The sequence below is a fragment of the Choloepus didactylus genome, chromosome 8 (assembly GCF_015220235.1).
Source record: "Choloepus didactylus isolate mChoDid1 chromosome 8, mChoDid1.pri, whole genome shotgun sequence".
NCBI lineage: Eukaryota > Metazoa > Chordata > Mammalia > Pilosa > Megalonychidae > Choloepus > Choloepus didactylus.
Window position 1 is genome coordinate 85845114 of NC_051314.1, and position 16746 is coordinate 85861859.

Sequence of the window (16746 nt, forward strand, 5' to 3'; positions counted from 1 at the left end):
AGCAGTGGCTAGGGCCTGGGGAGCTGGGGTGCAGGCTGGAAAAGCCAAGCCCAGGGAAAGACACAAAACTTACGAAGGGTGGTGGCATCATGGGGGGCCCCGGTGGGAAGGGGGCAGGCGCTGCTGGGGGCCGGGGACCAGAATCGGGAACCGACTGTTGAGGGAGAGAAAAGTCATAGGACCCAGGATGGGCACAGAGCTGGGCTTTTGCAGAAGGGAAGCAGAAGGCGTGAGGATGAAAAAGGAGCGCAAAGTCCAGAGGGAGGGTCTCCAAGCCCAATTTCCTGCCTACTCCAAGCTCTGAGCCCTGGGTAGGTCTGTTCCCTCTTGTGCCAGACCAGGGCCAGCAAGCTGGGCTCCTCCAGTGTCATCTTCATTTTGGAAGTTTCCACTTTGCCAAAGCCACAGAAAAGATGGAAGAGGCTGTACTGCAGGCATATAGACCAGCTCTTCCCAAGGCTTCTCATCCATTATCCTGCTTGTAGGCAAGGCGGTGACTCCCTCAAACCAGTTAAACAGAGGTCTCTCTTATTCCTAACGTATCCAGAAAGGGAGTGGCCTCTTTTCCTGTTATCCTACCTGAATTAATCCAGTTTCAGATTCAGTCCCAAAGCTCCCTAAACACAAATATTTACTAGTCCATCATTAAGTACTAGTCTCCCTAACTCTTCTCTCTTCACCATCAGCCTCCCCGCTAACTGAAGTCATCTTTACTCACTCACTTCCCTTGACATATTCCACTCCCAATCACCTGTTTCATCTCTCTAGCTCTACACCCCTACCCAGCTTTTTCTCTGTGGCTATCCCCTCCCCTACAAATCTTGAACTCATTCCCCTGTGGATGCAGGCTTTGAAGAGCCGAAGTCTCCCTGCCCTACATCTATATCCTTTAGTTCTCAGCTGAAATATCGCTTACTCTAAGAAGCCTTCCCAAATCTGCTTAAAATAGATCCTAATCTATTCTCTGACCCCCTTCTTCATTTCCTCATAAAATAAATTCAGTTAATTATTATGTTTGCCTGGATATGCTTTCCCCCCCCATTAGAGGGTAATAACATTCCATGAGGACAGGGGTCATGATGGCCTTGTTGACAGCTGGCTTCCTGGCACCTGGCACGGTGTCTGGCACATAATAGGTACTTAACAAATACTGAATGAATTAATGAATGAACAAATAAAGGAACAGATCCTCTCTATATAGAACCTTCCACTTATAAGAATTCATCCTCTAGATATGTTCCCATGTGGTCAAAATAATATATGTACAAGGTTCATTTTAGCATTATTTGTAACAACAAAAGACTGGAATCAACCTAAATATCCATCAATAAGGGACTATGAAATTATTCTCAAACATAAAATGGGATGCTATGCAATCATAAAAAAATGAAAAAGCTCATTATATTGTTTCAATATGTAACAATCTCTAAAATATAATTCAAGTGAAAAAAAGCGAAGTGCAGCAAAGCGCATGTATAATACTGTATCATTTGCATAAAAACTGGAGACAAAAATGATACAAGAAATTGGTGGAAGGGCGGCAGAGGTGGGAAAGAGACTTCACTGTATGTCCTTTTGAACCTGCAACCACATGACTATATTATCCGCTCAAAACAAAATTTTTTTATGTGAATCAAGGCTTGGAGATGCAGCTAAAAGGCCCCACCCTTTTTCCTCACTGCCTCAAGGTTGGGAGGAGAGAGGCAGGAGTTGTAGAGAAAGGGAGCAGCTGGCTGAAAAGGACCCACCTTACTGCTGTCTAATTTCTTTACCTCCTCATTGACCCCTATGATAAGCCTCACCATTTAAAAATGCTTTCATATCTCTACTTTTAGCAATATCTGCCCCTTCTTTCTTCTGCTCATCCTGTCCTAAGGAGAGAAGGGTGTAGACCAAACCATTCCAACCTTATTCACCTTTTCACAGCGCTCAACTCCCCTGGCCGCCTTTCCTCATCGTGGGAAGTCAGAAACTAATCAATACGGGAAGAAATGCAATTTTCTCTGTCACACTTTCCCACTTAAAACTGCCTTAGGACCCTCTCTAACCTCCCAGATCCCATGCAACCATCTTAGAGAGGGGCACCACCATCCATACAGTTGTCCAAGACACAAACCTGGGGGCCACTCTCCACCAACCACCACTGAATCCTATTAATTTTACCTCCTAAAGGTTTCTTGAATCCATATACTTCTCTCCATTTCTTCATCCACTCCCTTGTCCAAGCTAGCAACTTCTTTCACCCAACCTACTTCAGTGGCTTCCCAACTGGTCTCCTCACATCTACAGCCATAATGAGCTTTTCAAAATGTACCTCAAATCACCTTACCTCCCTGCTTAAAACATTTCAGTGGCATCCCACTGTTCTTAGGCTAAAGATCAAAAACCCAACCCAGGGCCTGGAAGGCTCTGTGAGGTCTGCTCCCAACTGCCTCGCCAGCCTCACTGATTCTGCCCTCCAGGATCTGTGCTCAGACATAACCTTTTCTCAGTCTTCCCACCTCAGGCATCCACTGGGACAATCCTCTCCAACACCACACACTTCAACCACGTATCCTTTACATCTCCTATCAATCATCATTTCCTCAGGAAAGCCTTTCCTAAACCACTGGACTAGTCAGAGCCACCTTTTACAGGCTTGTACGGCACCATGTATCTTCCCCTTCAGCAGTTATCCATTGGAATTTTAGTTATTTGTGCAATTCTGATCATACTGCTATTCTATGTGGAGTAACAAAAAACGCTGCCAATTGAATTATGATACCCCATCGCTTTTTAAGATGCATTCTGACTTCATAAATGTTAAAACATGAGCCTTCGTATCAGTGAAATACAATATCTGCCACCCCCACTAGATTGAGTACTCTAAGAGAGCAGGAACTTCATCTGTTTTCACTCACCCTAATATCGTATTCCCACTGTATTTTCCTCACCACCCCCTACTGGTACAAAATAGGTGCTAATAAATATTTGTTGACTGAATGGTCTTGGCAAGGTCCCAAAAAACACAGGTGGAGGGCATTGGAGAGGCCTAGTAGTTACTCATAAAACACAGAATGTCAGAGCTGGAGGGAACCCTGGCACCACCCAAGGTGGTCCCCTCTTTTCAAATGAGTAAGCTAGGGAGGAATAGTTGGTCCAAGGCCCCACAGCCATTAGGGATATAGAAAAGACTGGATCCAATCTGTCCTCTAGCCCTCCTTCCTTAACAGCACAGTCCCTGCCACAGGAAGCACATCTGTTTCTTCACTCTAGTGTATCTCCCACAACCCATGTAACTAAATCTGCAAGGATCCCACATTTTCTTGCTTGAGAACCAACACTGGCTCCCTATTGCCCATCTTACAGAATATTTCATCTAACCATCAAAATCTTTTGACTAAGACCCACCCCATACTTTTCCTTGTTTGTCCTGATGCAATGGCTTCCCTCCTCCTCTTTGCACAGGAATTGTTAATTATCCACATGTGCTTTTTATTCCACTTTGTCTCTCACTTTCTTCAAGATGATCCAATAGTCACCTCCCTTAGGTTATCTTAATGACTATTCCCCACACATATACACATTCCTACCTACTTGTATCCCCTCAGGATAAATGCTGTACTCTTTTGCAGAATGACAAGCTACTGTGGGAATGTTTGCTGGGTGTTTCACATGGGACTTCTTGTCTCCCCAATCAGATGGAGCCTTCCCTACATTCTGAGATTGAGTTTTCTCATTTCAAACTTCTCCTGAGTGCCTAGTCAGGATTCTGTGCACAAAATGTTGTGATAAAATGCAGACTCATCCCTAACCTTATTAGATTTTTAAATACTGAATATCTATCCTAAGACAGGAAAACATGTGTGAGCGTGAGTGCCCAGACACATTTGCAAAAATTCTCTGAGCACAGACTAACTGTGACAGAGAAAGGCAGCATGGAAGAGGTTTGGGTAGCTGGGAAAGAAAACTGGGATGAAATACTGGAAAAGAAAAACCTACTTGTAGATAATTAAAAAAAAAAAATGTATATGACCATCCCAATTGAGACAGAGATCCCTGCCAGAATCCAAACACTGGCCTGTTTTGGACAGTTCCCCATAGAAGATGGAACAATGGGATAAATGTAAATTACTATGGAGTTCCAAAGCCCTTCCTTCCCTGAGCCTCCCCTGTGCGGTGTGCACCTACTTTCTTTCCTGAAACCCCCTTGCCCTTACCCATCTGCTGCAGTGCCCGTACAACTTTGGGCCTTATTACACTTCTGGATAAGAATCTTAAGAAGTAACCAGTGTGAGAGAGGACTATAAGAAAGGGGGCTCAAACAGAAGCAGCACCTTCCCTGGAACAAAAACACACTTTTGAAGGACAAATATTGTATGATCTCACTTACAGAAATTAATTAGAATATGAAAATTCAGTCAGAAACTATAATACAGGTTGCCAGGGGCCAGGGTGGGAGTTGGAAAGGGGGAATTAATGCTTAAATGGGTACTGAGCTTCCATTTGGGGTGATGAAAAAGTTTTGTTACCAGATGGTAGTGATCATGGCATGACATTGTGTAAGTACTTAACACCACTGAATGGTATATTCTAAAGTGATTAAAGTAGAAAATTTTAGATTGTATGAATGTTACCAGAATAAAAAATCTTTAAAAATCACAGAACTGTACAACATAAGAGTGAATACTAACTTGTAACAAAAGGTACCACACTCATGCAAAGTATTAAGAGGGAAAACTGCACATGGGGCAAGGGGGAGGGGAGAATATGGGAACTCTGTATGTTCTGAATGATTTTTCTATAAACCTACTTCTCTAATAAAAAGTAAAAAGAGAGGGAGGGAAAAATCAAACAAACAAAAAAAACCCACAACCAAAAAAAACAAACCAACCAACCACACACTTGTGGGCTGGGGTGAAGAGACAGTTGACCATCTAATCATGTGTTCACTTGTGCTAGTGGAAGGCAACCCCTTCACACCCCACCCGGCCAAGAGGCAATCAATTCTTTCAGCCTCCACATCTAAGGGGGCATCCCAGAACTAAAGGAAGAACAAAAGCAGAAAAGGACAAGAATGGAGAGAAAGAAGGAAGAGCAAGGAAAGGGGGGAACTAATAATATCTAATAGCTAATATTTATTGAGCACTTATTATGAGCCAGATACCATGCCACTCATTTAATCCTGCGAATACCATCCAGAGGTTATTATTCTTCCCATTTTGTTGACAAAGAAACTGAAGTTCAGAGAGATCAAGTAACTTGCCCAAGGTTCCGAGAGATTAAATGGCAGAGGCAGGATTGGAATCTGAGCAGTCTAACATCAAAGCAGTCTAACACCAAAGCAGTCTAACACCAAAGTCAACTACCCAAAGCTGCCTCCCAAATAAGATGATGGTCGAGGAAGGTATTTCTTACACCCCAAATCTTGAACAATCCTAAAATCCTCAGAGAGCCAGCCAGATGATCTCAAGGTCTGTCTGGTCTGACTCACTCCCTGAAGGGATTTGTTCTATCTACCTACTGCCCTTCTACAGATGACTCAAATAGCTCCAGCCCCTTCCTCCCTAAATCCCAAGACCAACTTAGTTCCCACTCCCCCATACCTGCCTATTCCTCCTGCTCCCCCATATTTGCTGCCTTACTAGAAAAGATCTTCTTGTTGCCTCCCTCTGATCCCGCCTCCTCCTCTGCAGAACAGAATGTTACTTCTGGTCTTCATCCTTCTTGGTTTAGGTCCCAACCTTCTCCTCTACTAAAGAGTTCTCCTATTCCTCCTGCAGGACTCTGGAGGCACTGGCAAGGGTGCAGGACTGCAGGCTTTGTGCTGCCTACCCCCCCCCCCCATATCCCAGGGGATTTTCTCCAGCCCAAAGCTCAAGGCTTCCCCTCCATCTTCATCCTTCTTTCCTTCCTCCACATCTTAGAAACCTTCCTCCTGAACCCCTTCCTTAAGAATTACCCTATTTTGAAGTTGGAAGAGATCTGAGGTATCATTCTCATGCATTTTCCCTTTTTTTTTTTTTTAAATCATTGGGAAATCTGAGGCCCAAAGAAAGGTAATGACTCACCCAAGGTCACACATAGTTCCTTACACGGTTTGTTGACAGCAGAGCCAGGGCTGGGACAATGGGCCTCTGCTGTCCCATTTCTTGGACCACCCAACACTGGGTGGGAGACAGGAGCCTCTCTTTCCTCAGTAGCCCCCTCCCCTTATCAGGAGAAAACGTCTTGCAAATGCGGGAAAATAGAGGAGGAGATTTCCAAGTGGTCTTAGGGGACACCCAACGGCTTCCCCGAAGGGAGCAAGCACTGGGTCTGGGGGAGAGGCATGTCGCACGCCAAAATTCCATAAGGGAAAACTGTGGTCCCCACCTCTACCCTTGTCCAGTGGTTCCCACATCTCCCGCCTCCTCTCTTCTTTCCCGATCTTTCTCCACAAACCCACCCTTCACTTCTTCCTTCCCCCTCCTCACCCAGTCCCGCAACTCTCGTCCCCCAGAAGCCCCTCTTCATCCTCCATCATGGCCTCCCCCCGCCCCTTCTCTCCCCCAAATCCCCGCCCCCATTCCCCCTCCCAGCTCTCTCTCCTAACCCCTCATCCCCTCGCGCCCGCTCCCGGGATCCTGGGTACCCACCCCGGGTGGCTTCCCCCGCCGCACCCCCTCGGCCCCCAGCCCGGGGCCGCAGGTGGCGCTGTTGGACCCGCCCCGGTCCCCTCCACCCCCGCGCGAGGACATTACCATGCCAGAGCCTCCGAGCAGCTGGGCCTCAATCAGCCCACCGCCAGTAAAAAGCCTCTCTGATTGGCCAGGTCGCAGCCGAGAGGCGGGGCCAGTGGGGGGTCACACCCCTTCGTGGCCAAGACTTAGGTTGCTCCCGCCGACAAGCCGGAGTCCTCAACCTGCCCGGTGCGTCGGGGCCCGGCCCCGCCCCCCGGTGCGGAGGGCTGGGCCCCGCCCCCGAGCCGCCGGGTCCGCCCACCCGGGGGGCATGGCGCAGCTCTTCCCCGGCTCCGACTGACCCACGCTGAACAAAGAGAAGCGGACCCGCGGGTTCCGGTTAACTCCGAGCGCGTCTGCAACTTCTGCGTTCCCGTCCTTCCCGCCCGCTGAGCTTCCCCGCTCTCCTGGCGCGTCGGCCCTGCACGGGCACTCGGAGCATCTAGATCTCGATCGCTCGCTCCAAGTACCGGGAGCTGGCCCGAAGCATTCATTTCATATATAGCGGTATTTTTGCATTTTCTAATTTGATGGGTAGTTATTCTTAGCACTTTTAAATTCATTCAGTCAGTAAATACTTATTTTTGCGCCTGTTATGTGTCAGGAATGTTCCTGGCATTGGGCATACACCAGTTTTCTTAAAAATGCGGACAAAATCTCCAAAATCCCTGTCCTCATGGAGCATAAATACGTGTCCCTCACGTGACCCAGAAGTTATTTCTTTGGGGCTCTGGCTTTCACACAACCATGAACTAGAAGAGAGCCCAGTTTTTCATGGGTATTAAAAATGTGACATAGCTTTTCTGCTATCAGCTCCCAGGAAGCCAAGGTGCAACTTTCCTTCTTCCCCGCTCATCCGACACCAGCCGCCTGGGGACTTGCCGCCCAAGTTCAGTCCAACAAGATCAGAGTCCTGTGTCTGAGGTGCACGGGTGGGAAAGTCACTGCTAACCACTGCCCTGACCGCCAAGATCTGCTTCTTGGGTCTGTCTCCTAAAAGGTTAGTGATGACACCCCTAAGGTTACTAGTGACTGGAAGGGGTCCTAAGGATTCTGCTGAAACAGACCATTCAGCAACAGACAGGCCCAGATTGAAATGGTACTTCTTTCTGCCTTCACCCTGATCATCTCAGACCTTTTAAAGAACCACCCAAAGACATAAAGAAGCTGAAAAACATTAAGCACAGTGGAAATAACACTTTTGATTAGAGTGTCAACATTGCCCAACAGAAGTGGCACTGATCTTTAGTCAGAGAACACTATGGAACCATTAAAGAGATTCTGGGGATTGCCCAGTCTGTGGGCTGCAATTATTGATGGCTGCCACCCTCATGATATCATAGATGACATCAACAGTGGTGCAGTGGAATGCCAGCTAGTTAAGAACCATAAAGGGAAATATTTCAATAAAGGATTGATCATTTGACAACCAAAAAACAAAAACAAAAGTGAGATAAATATTATGTGTTGCAGATAAAACCATACCCCAAAGCTATTTAAAGAATATGCAGAAAGTTTCAGAGCTGGTTCACTGCCAGGGCTCCAGGCATATAGGTGGAGAAAAGAATTGAATACCTTCCCACCAAAATCTGGGTAAAGATGCTTCCTTTTCCTTTATTCATCAACACTTATCTGAGCCTGAACTCTGCATCTGTGTTGTGGTGGGTACCCGGGGTACCCACCTGAGCCAGGTCCCTGCTTACAAGGAGCTTAAAGTCTAGCAGAGGAGAGTCAGGAAAACGACTAACACCAAGTGGAAGCCCTGAATTAAAAGTGACAGGAGGAGGAGAAGGTGGGAATTCATAGTTGGGGGCCACTGTAGAGAGAAACTTCACTATAGTTTAATCACAATACTTAGATGTTCCCAAATGAGGGCCTAGTCCTGTGGTTTTCACACTGCATCCTTGAGAACAGAGCAAAAGTGGTTCAGAGATTCCATAAACTTTTATCAATCACATTTTATTTTTAAAATGCTTTTTCTTTTGTTTTAAATGAGATGTTTCTTAGGATACACAGACACTGTATTTTAAAGAGTCAAATAATTGATAAGACCTGTTAAGCACAGCTGAGCCCTGCCCCCATTATTTTCCTCTCAGGCAACCATTTTCAGCTCTTTTAGTTGTGTGCATTTACCTCCTCATCTCTGATTCTCCTCCAGCTACATCCCTCCCCATAGGAGGACTGTGGAAATAAATAAAGAACATTCACACTATAGTAAAGGCTATTCAGAGCTTGCTGTAGCAAGGGAGTCAGCTACCATCAGTTGCCTTTGGAGAGATTCAGAGGCTGCCAGAGGAGTGAGAAAACTTTACAGTAGGAAAAAGGGGAGACTTCAAGTATGCCCTGATTGGAGGCTGTTGTCTTGGGGGCGCTAGACGTGGGCTTAATAGAAGCAAGGTATCCTATGTGATTGGTTAGGGGAACATATTTGGCTTTCTCGGTCCTAAATTAGAAGCAGTGGCAGAAAATAGGGACAGTTGTCAGTTAATTGATTAAGTTCTGGCTATTTGGGGTCAATTGTAACAGAGATTGATTTCCTGGGATGTTTGTTGTAGATAGCGGCCAGCTTCCTGGACCAATTGTTCCTGGTCTGATTATTGCTGATAGTGGGTCAGTTTTCTGCTCAGCATCCATTTGTATATTCAGCCTCTCAAGTCCAAGGGAATAGGCCCATCCAAATCCCACTTACCACCTGCTTGACCATATTCAGAGTACCTGGGACCCTGGAATTCCCTGCCCAAATGGGCTCTAACCTCCTTCCTGGGGCTGCACTTGCTTCTTCCTTGGATCGCCCCTACCCCCACCCCTGGAGACCTTGCTGATGGTGTGGGCATCTCTAAGCCTGAGGGGTAACCAAGGGGCAGCTATTTGCCGCTAGGGTGTCCACAGAACCCTGTGTGAGACTCTCTTGACATAGGACAAAGCCAAGGGCAGAAGGGAAGAGGGTCAGGCAAGACCCAGGGGCTGGGGTTGCCATTTTCCAGCGTAGAACTCTGAGGAGTCCAAAAATTCTCATTTCAAACCTGGCCTTCCAGGTCCTAATGAAGGTATATATTTTTTTCTATTTTATTGATTTGTACTCTTCTCTTTATTATCTCCTTCCTTCTGCTTATTTTGGGTTTTTCTGTTCTTCCTTTCCTAGCTTCTTCCTCTAAGTACTGCTTTAGCAGCATGCCACAAATTTTAATATGCCATGTTTCATTTTCATTCAATGAAAATGTTTTCTCATTTTCCATATGATTCTTCTTCAACCCATGGGTTATAAAGAAGTTTGTTGTTTAATTTCCAAATATTTGGGGATTTTCCAGATATCTTTCAATTATTGGTTTTTAGTTTAATTACATTGTGGTCAGAAAACATATTTTGTATTATTTTAATCTTAAGTTTATTGATACTTGTTTTACGATCTGTCTTGGTTAATGTTCCATATGCACTTGAAAATAATTTGTGTTCTGCTGTTGTTAGTGTTCTATAATGTCAATTAGATCACGTTGGTTGATAATGTTTTTCAAGTCCTCAATATCTTTACTGATTTTTTATCTACTTTTTCTATCAATTCCTGAAAGAGAAGTGTTGAAATCTCCAACTGTAATTGTGGATTTATCTATTTCTCCTTTCAGTTCGGACAGTTTTTTGTTTCATGTATTTTTTTTAATTTAATAAAGTTTATTTTGAAATAAATTCAAACCTACAGGAACAGTTGCAAAGACAGTATAAACCCCATACATAGAAATCGAGCATACCCCGATCCCCCTCCCCCCAATACCCTGATCCACCACCTTTAACATCCTGTCACACCACCATTTCTTTCTTTCTTTCCCTCCCTCCCTCCCTATCATCCATCATCTATTGCTCTGTCTTCTGAACATATGAGAGCAAGCCGCACACATCCTTGAAAAAACAATATAATTCACATATTCTTTTATGCAATCCCATTAAACGCAGCTAAGCAAAGCTTACATTCTATATTTCCTTTTTTTTTTTTTCTGTATGTCCCATCTGTGTCTCTTTGAGCCTCCTGTCCTCCATCCTCAGATGCCATCCAGGATCATCCTTAGCATTTAATTGTCATCTATTTAGACTTTTTTTTTTTTTTTTTCCAATTGTGGAAACATATATACAGCCTAAATCTTCCTATTCCACCCCCTCCCTAGCATCCCATTAGTGGGATTAATCACATTTAGAATGTTGCAATGCTATCACCTTCCTACCATCCCTTTTTAGAAGTTTCCCTTCACCCCAAACAGAAACGCTACACTCATTTTTTTTTTTTTTAATTAAATTCAGTTTTATTGAAATACATTCACACACCATACAATCATCCATGGTATACAATCCACTGTCCACAGTATGATAACATAGTTATGCGTTCATCACCACAATCTATCTCTGAACCTTCTCCTTACATCAGAAAGAACCAGAACAAGAATAAAAAGTAAAAGTGAAAAAAGAACACCCAAATCATCCCCCCATCCCACCCCATTTGTCCTTTAGTTTTTATCCCCATTTTTCTACTCATCCATACACTAGATAAAGGGGATGTGATCCACAAGGTCTTCACAATCACACTGTTACCTCTTGTAATCTACATTATTATATAATTGTCTTCAGGAGTCCAGACTGCTGGGTTGGAGTTTGGTAGTTTCAGGTATTTACTTCTAGCTATTCCAATACATTAAAGCCTAAGAGGTGTTATCTATGTAGTGCATAAGGATGTCCACCAGAGTGACCTCTCGACTCCATTTGAAATCTCTCAGCCACTGAAACTATTTCGTCTCATTTTGCATCCCCCTTTTGGTCAAGAAGATACTCTCAGTCCCACGATGCTGGGTCCACATTCCTCCCCGGGAGTCATATTCTGCATTGCCAGGGAGATTTACACCCCTGGGAGTCGGGTCCCACGTAGGGGGGAGGGCAGCAAGTTCACCTGTCGAGATGGCTCCGTTAGAGAGAGAGAGGGCCACATCTGAGCAACAAAGAGGTACTCAGGGGAGACTCTTACGCTCCATTACATGCAAGTTTAGACTCTCCTTTGTGGTAATGAGCTTCATAGGGGCAAGTCCCATGCTCAAGGGCTCAGCACATCAAACTGCCAGTCCCAATGTTTGTGACAACATCAACACCAGTCCAGGTGAGGATGTCCAACACATCTGCACCTCCCCCAGATCCTCGGGGCTGGGGAGGGGGAGGCTGTAAATGTATTTTTTATTATCTGCCCCAATTACTCTGGGATGTGTCACTATTTCACTCCAGCCTATACTAAACTACCATATCTCACTTCCTATTCAAAGTTCCATGCAATTGTGGTGTTTGAACAAATCGACTGTAGAGTTGTACCGTTTAGAAAATTTAGATCCTGTACCAAATAGATATCTATTCCCTTGGTCTCATATGGAAGTTGAAGTTTTAAAACACAATCAGTTTCAACCTTTACCCTTTGGCCTGGCTTGCCCTGGTCTTAACCAGATCTGCTTCATTCATATCACTAATTGAAGTCTGGGCTCTTTTTCAGCTTTTTTTTTTTTTTTTTTGACAGTGGCTGTATGCACTAATACTGACATTCATATCTGCCGAGCTCTAGCTCTGAGTTTCAGGTGTCTCAGAGATATGCATTGTTCCAGAGACCAATCAGGTTATACGCTAGGGGATCAGCATCTCAAAGTTTAGAGTTAGGCATTACAATTCAGGGATAGAGTTAACTGCTGTAAGAGCTTACAATCTAGGGACTATTACAATTACTATGTCCACGTTAGGCTATGTTCTAAGATTCAATTCTGAGTTTACACATTGTAGTTAGTCCATATTGGTGAGGCATCATCCCTCTCACCATGTTTTCTCCAACACTTTTACTCCTATATATATATTTTCCTACAATTTTATAGAGTTATATTCACATACCATGCATTTATCCACAGTGTACAATCAGTTGTTCATGGTATCATCATAAAGTTGTACATTTATCACCACAATCAGCACTTGAACATACTGATTACTACAAGAAAAATTGTTTGTTTTTTTTTTTAGCAATAAGAAAAAAATGATAAAAAGAAAAATAACATGTCATACAATACAATATACTAGTAAGGACAGCAGATAACACCACTACCAAGAATCCCATATTCCTCCCCTATATCCCCCTCTCATATACATTTAGCATTGGCATATTGCCTTTGTTACATTTAATGGAGGTATATTACAATGTTACTGTTGACCATAGACTCCAGTTTGCTTTGATTATGTTTTTTCCTGAGTACCATCCCCTTTTCAGATTTCTACATGGTTGACATTCATTTGCTTTCCCACATGCAAAAACATTTTTATATTTGTATATTTAGTAACAGTCATTGGCCACTCCAGTTTTGCCACGTTATACAGTCCCAGTCTTTATCATCTATCTTTACCTCTGGTGTCATACATTCTCCTATCCCACCTCTTTCAGCTTTACTCACAGACATCTTTGTTCAGTGTACTTACAATACTGTGCTACCATCACACAGTATTATGCTATCTATTTCTGGATCTATGCAATCAATCCTAAACATTCTGTAGTCCTTCAGCATCAAATGGCTGATCTCTGCCCTCTTTCTATCTCCTGGTTGCCTGTGTTGTCAGCTTTTAACTCCCAAAGTTTGTTCATTAATGTCTATTCATATTAGTGAGACCATACAGAATCTGTCCTTTTGTTTCTGGCTAACTTCACTCAACATAATGTCCTCAAGGTTCATCCACATTATTACATGATCCATGTCTTTGTTCTGTCTTACAGCTGCATAATATTCCATCATGTGTATATACCAAAGTTTGTTTATCCACTCGTCCTTTGATGGACATTTGGGCTGTTTCCATCTGTTGGCAATTGTGAATAATGCTGCAGTAAACATCGGTTTACAAATGTCTATTTGTGTCTTAAGTTTCAGTTCCTCTGAGTATATACCTAGCAATGGAATAGCTGGATCATATGGCAAATCTATATTTAGCTTCCTGAGGAACCTCCATACTGTCTTCCAGAGTGGTTGCACCATTCTACATTCCCACCAACAATGAATAAGTGTGCCTCTTTCTCCACATCCTCTCCAGCACTTGTCATTTTCTGTTTTTTGGATAATGGCCATAGTGGTAGGTGTGAGATGATATCTCATTGTGGTTTTGATTTGCATTTCCTTAATAGCCAGTGAAGTTGAGCATTTTTTCATATGCTTTTGAGTCATTTGTATTTCCTCTTCAGAAAAATGTCTGTTCATGTCTTTTGCCCATTTTTTAATTGGATTGTTTGTCTTTCTGTTATTGAGATGCAGGATTCCTTTATATATTCGGGATATTAAACCCTTATCTGATATGTGGTTTCCAAATATCAACTCCCATTGTGTAGGTTGCCTTTTTACTTTTCTGACAAAGTCCTTTGATGTACAAAAGTGTTTAATTTTGAGGAGATCCCATTTGTCTATTTGTTACTTGGTTGCTCGTGCCTTGGGTGTGAGGTGTAAGAAACCACCTCCTATCACAAGATCTTTAAGATATTGCCCTACATTTTCTTCTAAGAGTTTTATGGTCTTGGTGCTAATGTTTAGGTCTTTGATCCACTTTGAGTTAATTTTGGTATAAGGTGTGAGATGGACATCTTCTTTCATTCTTTTGGAAATGGATATCCAGTTCTCCAAACACCATTTATTGAACAGGTTGCTCTTTCCCAGTTGCTTCGGCTTCACTGCCTTATCAAAGATCAGTTGTCCATAGATGCGAGGGTCTACTTCTGAACACTCAATTCGACTCCATTGATAAGTATATCTGTCCTTATGCCAGTACCATGCTGTTTTGAGCACTGTAGCTTTGTAATATGCTTCAAAGTCAGGTAGTGTGAGACCTCCCACTTCATTCCTCTTTCTCAAGATATTTTTGGCTATTCGGGGCACCTTACCCTTCCATATAAATTTAGTTATTGGTTTTTCTATTTCTGTAAAGTAAGTTGTTGGGATTTGAATTGGTATTGCATTGAATCTGTAAATCAGTTTAGGTAAAATTGCCATCTTAACTATATTTAGTCTTCCAATCCATGAACATGGTATGTTCTTCCATTTTTTCAGGTCTTGTTCAATTTCTTTTAGCAGTTTCTTATAGTTTTCTATGTAAAGGTCTTTTGTGTCCTTGGTCAAGTTTATTCCTAAATACTTGATTCTTTTGGTTGCTATTGTAAATGGGATTTTTTTCTTGATTTCCTCCTCTTGTTGCACATTACTTGTGTATAGGAATACTACCGATTTTTGCGTGTTGATCTTGTAGCCTGCTACTTTGCTGTATTCATTAACTAGTTCTAGTAGCTTTGCTGTAGATTTTTCTGGATTTCCTACATATAGAATCATGTAATCTGCAAATAGTGAAAGTTTTACTTCTTCCTCTCCAATTTGGATGCCTTTTATTTCTTTTTCTTGCCTAATTGCTCTAGCTAGAACTTCCAGCACAATGTTGAATAACAATGGTGATAGTGGGCATCCCTGTCTTGTTCCTGATCTTAGAGAAAAAGCTTTCAGTCTCTCCCCATTGAATGTGATGTTAGCTGTGGGTTTTTCATATATTGCCTTTATCATATTGGAAAAGTTCCCTTCTATTCCTATCCTTTGAAGTGTTTTCATCAGGAAAGGATGTTGAATTTTGTCAAATGCCTTTTCTGCATCAATCGAGATGATCATGTGGTTCTTCTGCTTTGATTTATTGATGTGGCCTACACTCATTTCTTAACTCCCGATTGCCCCTTCCCCCACTTCTTGGAACCCCTACTCTACTTTTCATCTCTATGGTCATATTCTCTGATACTTTCTTTGTGTTTACCATGGGGCTTAAATTTAACATCTTAAATCTATAAGAATCTTGTTTTACTTTGATACCAACTTAACTTCAATATGACACATAAACTATGTTCCTACACTCCCTCATTCCCCCACTTTTATGTAGTTCTTGTCAAAAATTGCATATTTTACACTGAGTCCAAAACCACTGATTTATCATTACAGTTTATGTATTTTAGATCCTGTGGGAAGTAAATAGTGGAGTTACAAATCAAAAATACAGTAGTATTGGTATTTATATTTACCATGTGATCTTTAGTGGTACCCTTTATTTCTTCATGCAGTTTCAGTCAGTTGTTTAGTGTCCCTTCCTTTCAGCCTGCTCAACTCTCTTTAGCATTTCTTATAGGACTGATCTACTGGTGGTGAAGTCCCTCAATTTTTTTCTCTGTCAGTAGGGCTCCCTTTAGTATCTGAAGTAGGGCAGGTCTTTTATTAGCAAAATCTCTCAGCATTTGTTTGTCTGTGAAAAATTTAAGCTCTCCCTCAAATTTGAAGGAGAGTTTTGCTGGATAAAGTATTCTTGGTTGGAAATTTTTCTCTCTCAGAGTTTTAAATATGTCATGCCACTGCCTTCTCGCCTCCATGGTGGCCGCTGAGTAGTCACTACTTAGTCTTATGTTGTTTCCTTTGTATGTGGTGAATTGCTTTTCTCTTGCTGCTTTCAGAACTTGCTCCTTTTCTTCAGTATTTGACAGTCTGATCAGAATATGTCTTGGAGTGGGTTTATTTGGATATATTCTATTTGGAGTTCGCTGGGCATTTATGCTTTGTGTATTTATATTGTGTAGAAGGTTTGGGAAGTTTTCCCCAACAATTTCTTTGAATACTCTTTCTAGACCTTTACCCTTCTCTTCCCCTTCTGGGACATCAATGAGTCTTAAATTTGGACATTTTCTTTTATCTATCATATCCCTGAGATCCATTTCGATTTTTTCAGTTTTTTCCCCATTCATTCTTTTGTTCTTTTCTTCTTTCCTTTTCTGTTCTGTGATCCTCGAGGAGGCTGAGTTATTGTTCAACTTCCTCTAATCTTGTATTATGAGTATCCGGAGTCTTTTTAATTTGGCCTACAGTTTCTTTTATTTCCATAAGATCTTCTGTTTTTTTATTTACTCTTGCAATTTCTTCTTTATGCTCTTCTAGGGTCTTCTTTATGTCCTTTATATCCTGTGCCATGCTCTTGTTGCCTGTCTGTAGTTCTT

At 42.6% G+C, this 16746-nt stretch overlaps 1 protein-coding gene across 9 annotated transcripts in view; it reads right to left on the minus strand.

Moving 5' to 3' along the window:
* Window positions 1-16746, minus strand: part of PRPF40B (pre-mRNA processing factor 40 homolog B) — an 83920-nt gene that overhangs the window by 14407 nt on the left and 52767 nt on the right. For 6 of the 9 annotated variants that reach the window (XM_037846975.1, XM_037846973.1, XM_037846972.1 and 3 more), the window contains one exon: window positions 74-154. The exons of 1 other annotated variant lie outside the window; for it this stretch is intronic. In XM_037846975.1, coding sequence (XP_037702903.1) covers window positions 74-91 — 18 coding nt within the window. In that variant the 5' untranslated portion in view covers window positions 92-154. Of the gene's footprint in view, window positions 1-73; window positions 155-6050; window positions 6382-6722; window positions 6874-16746 lie in introns of those variants that run through there. 2 more of the 9 variants (XM_037846968.1, XM_037846969.1) reach the window with 2 other exon arrangements.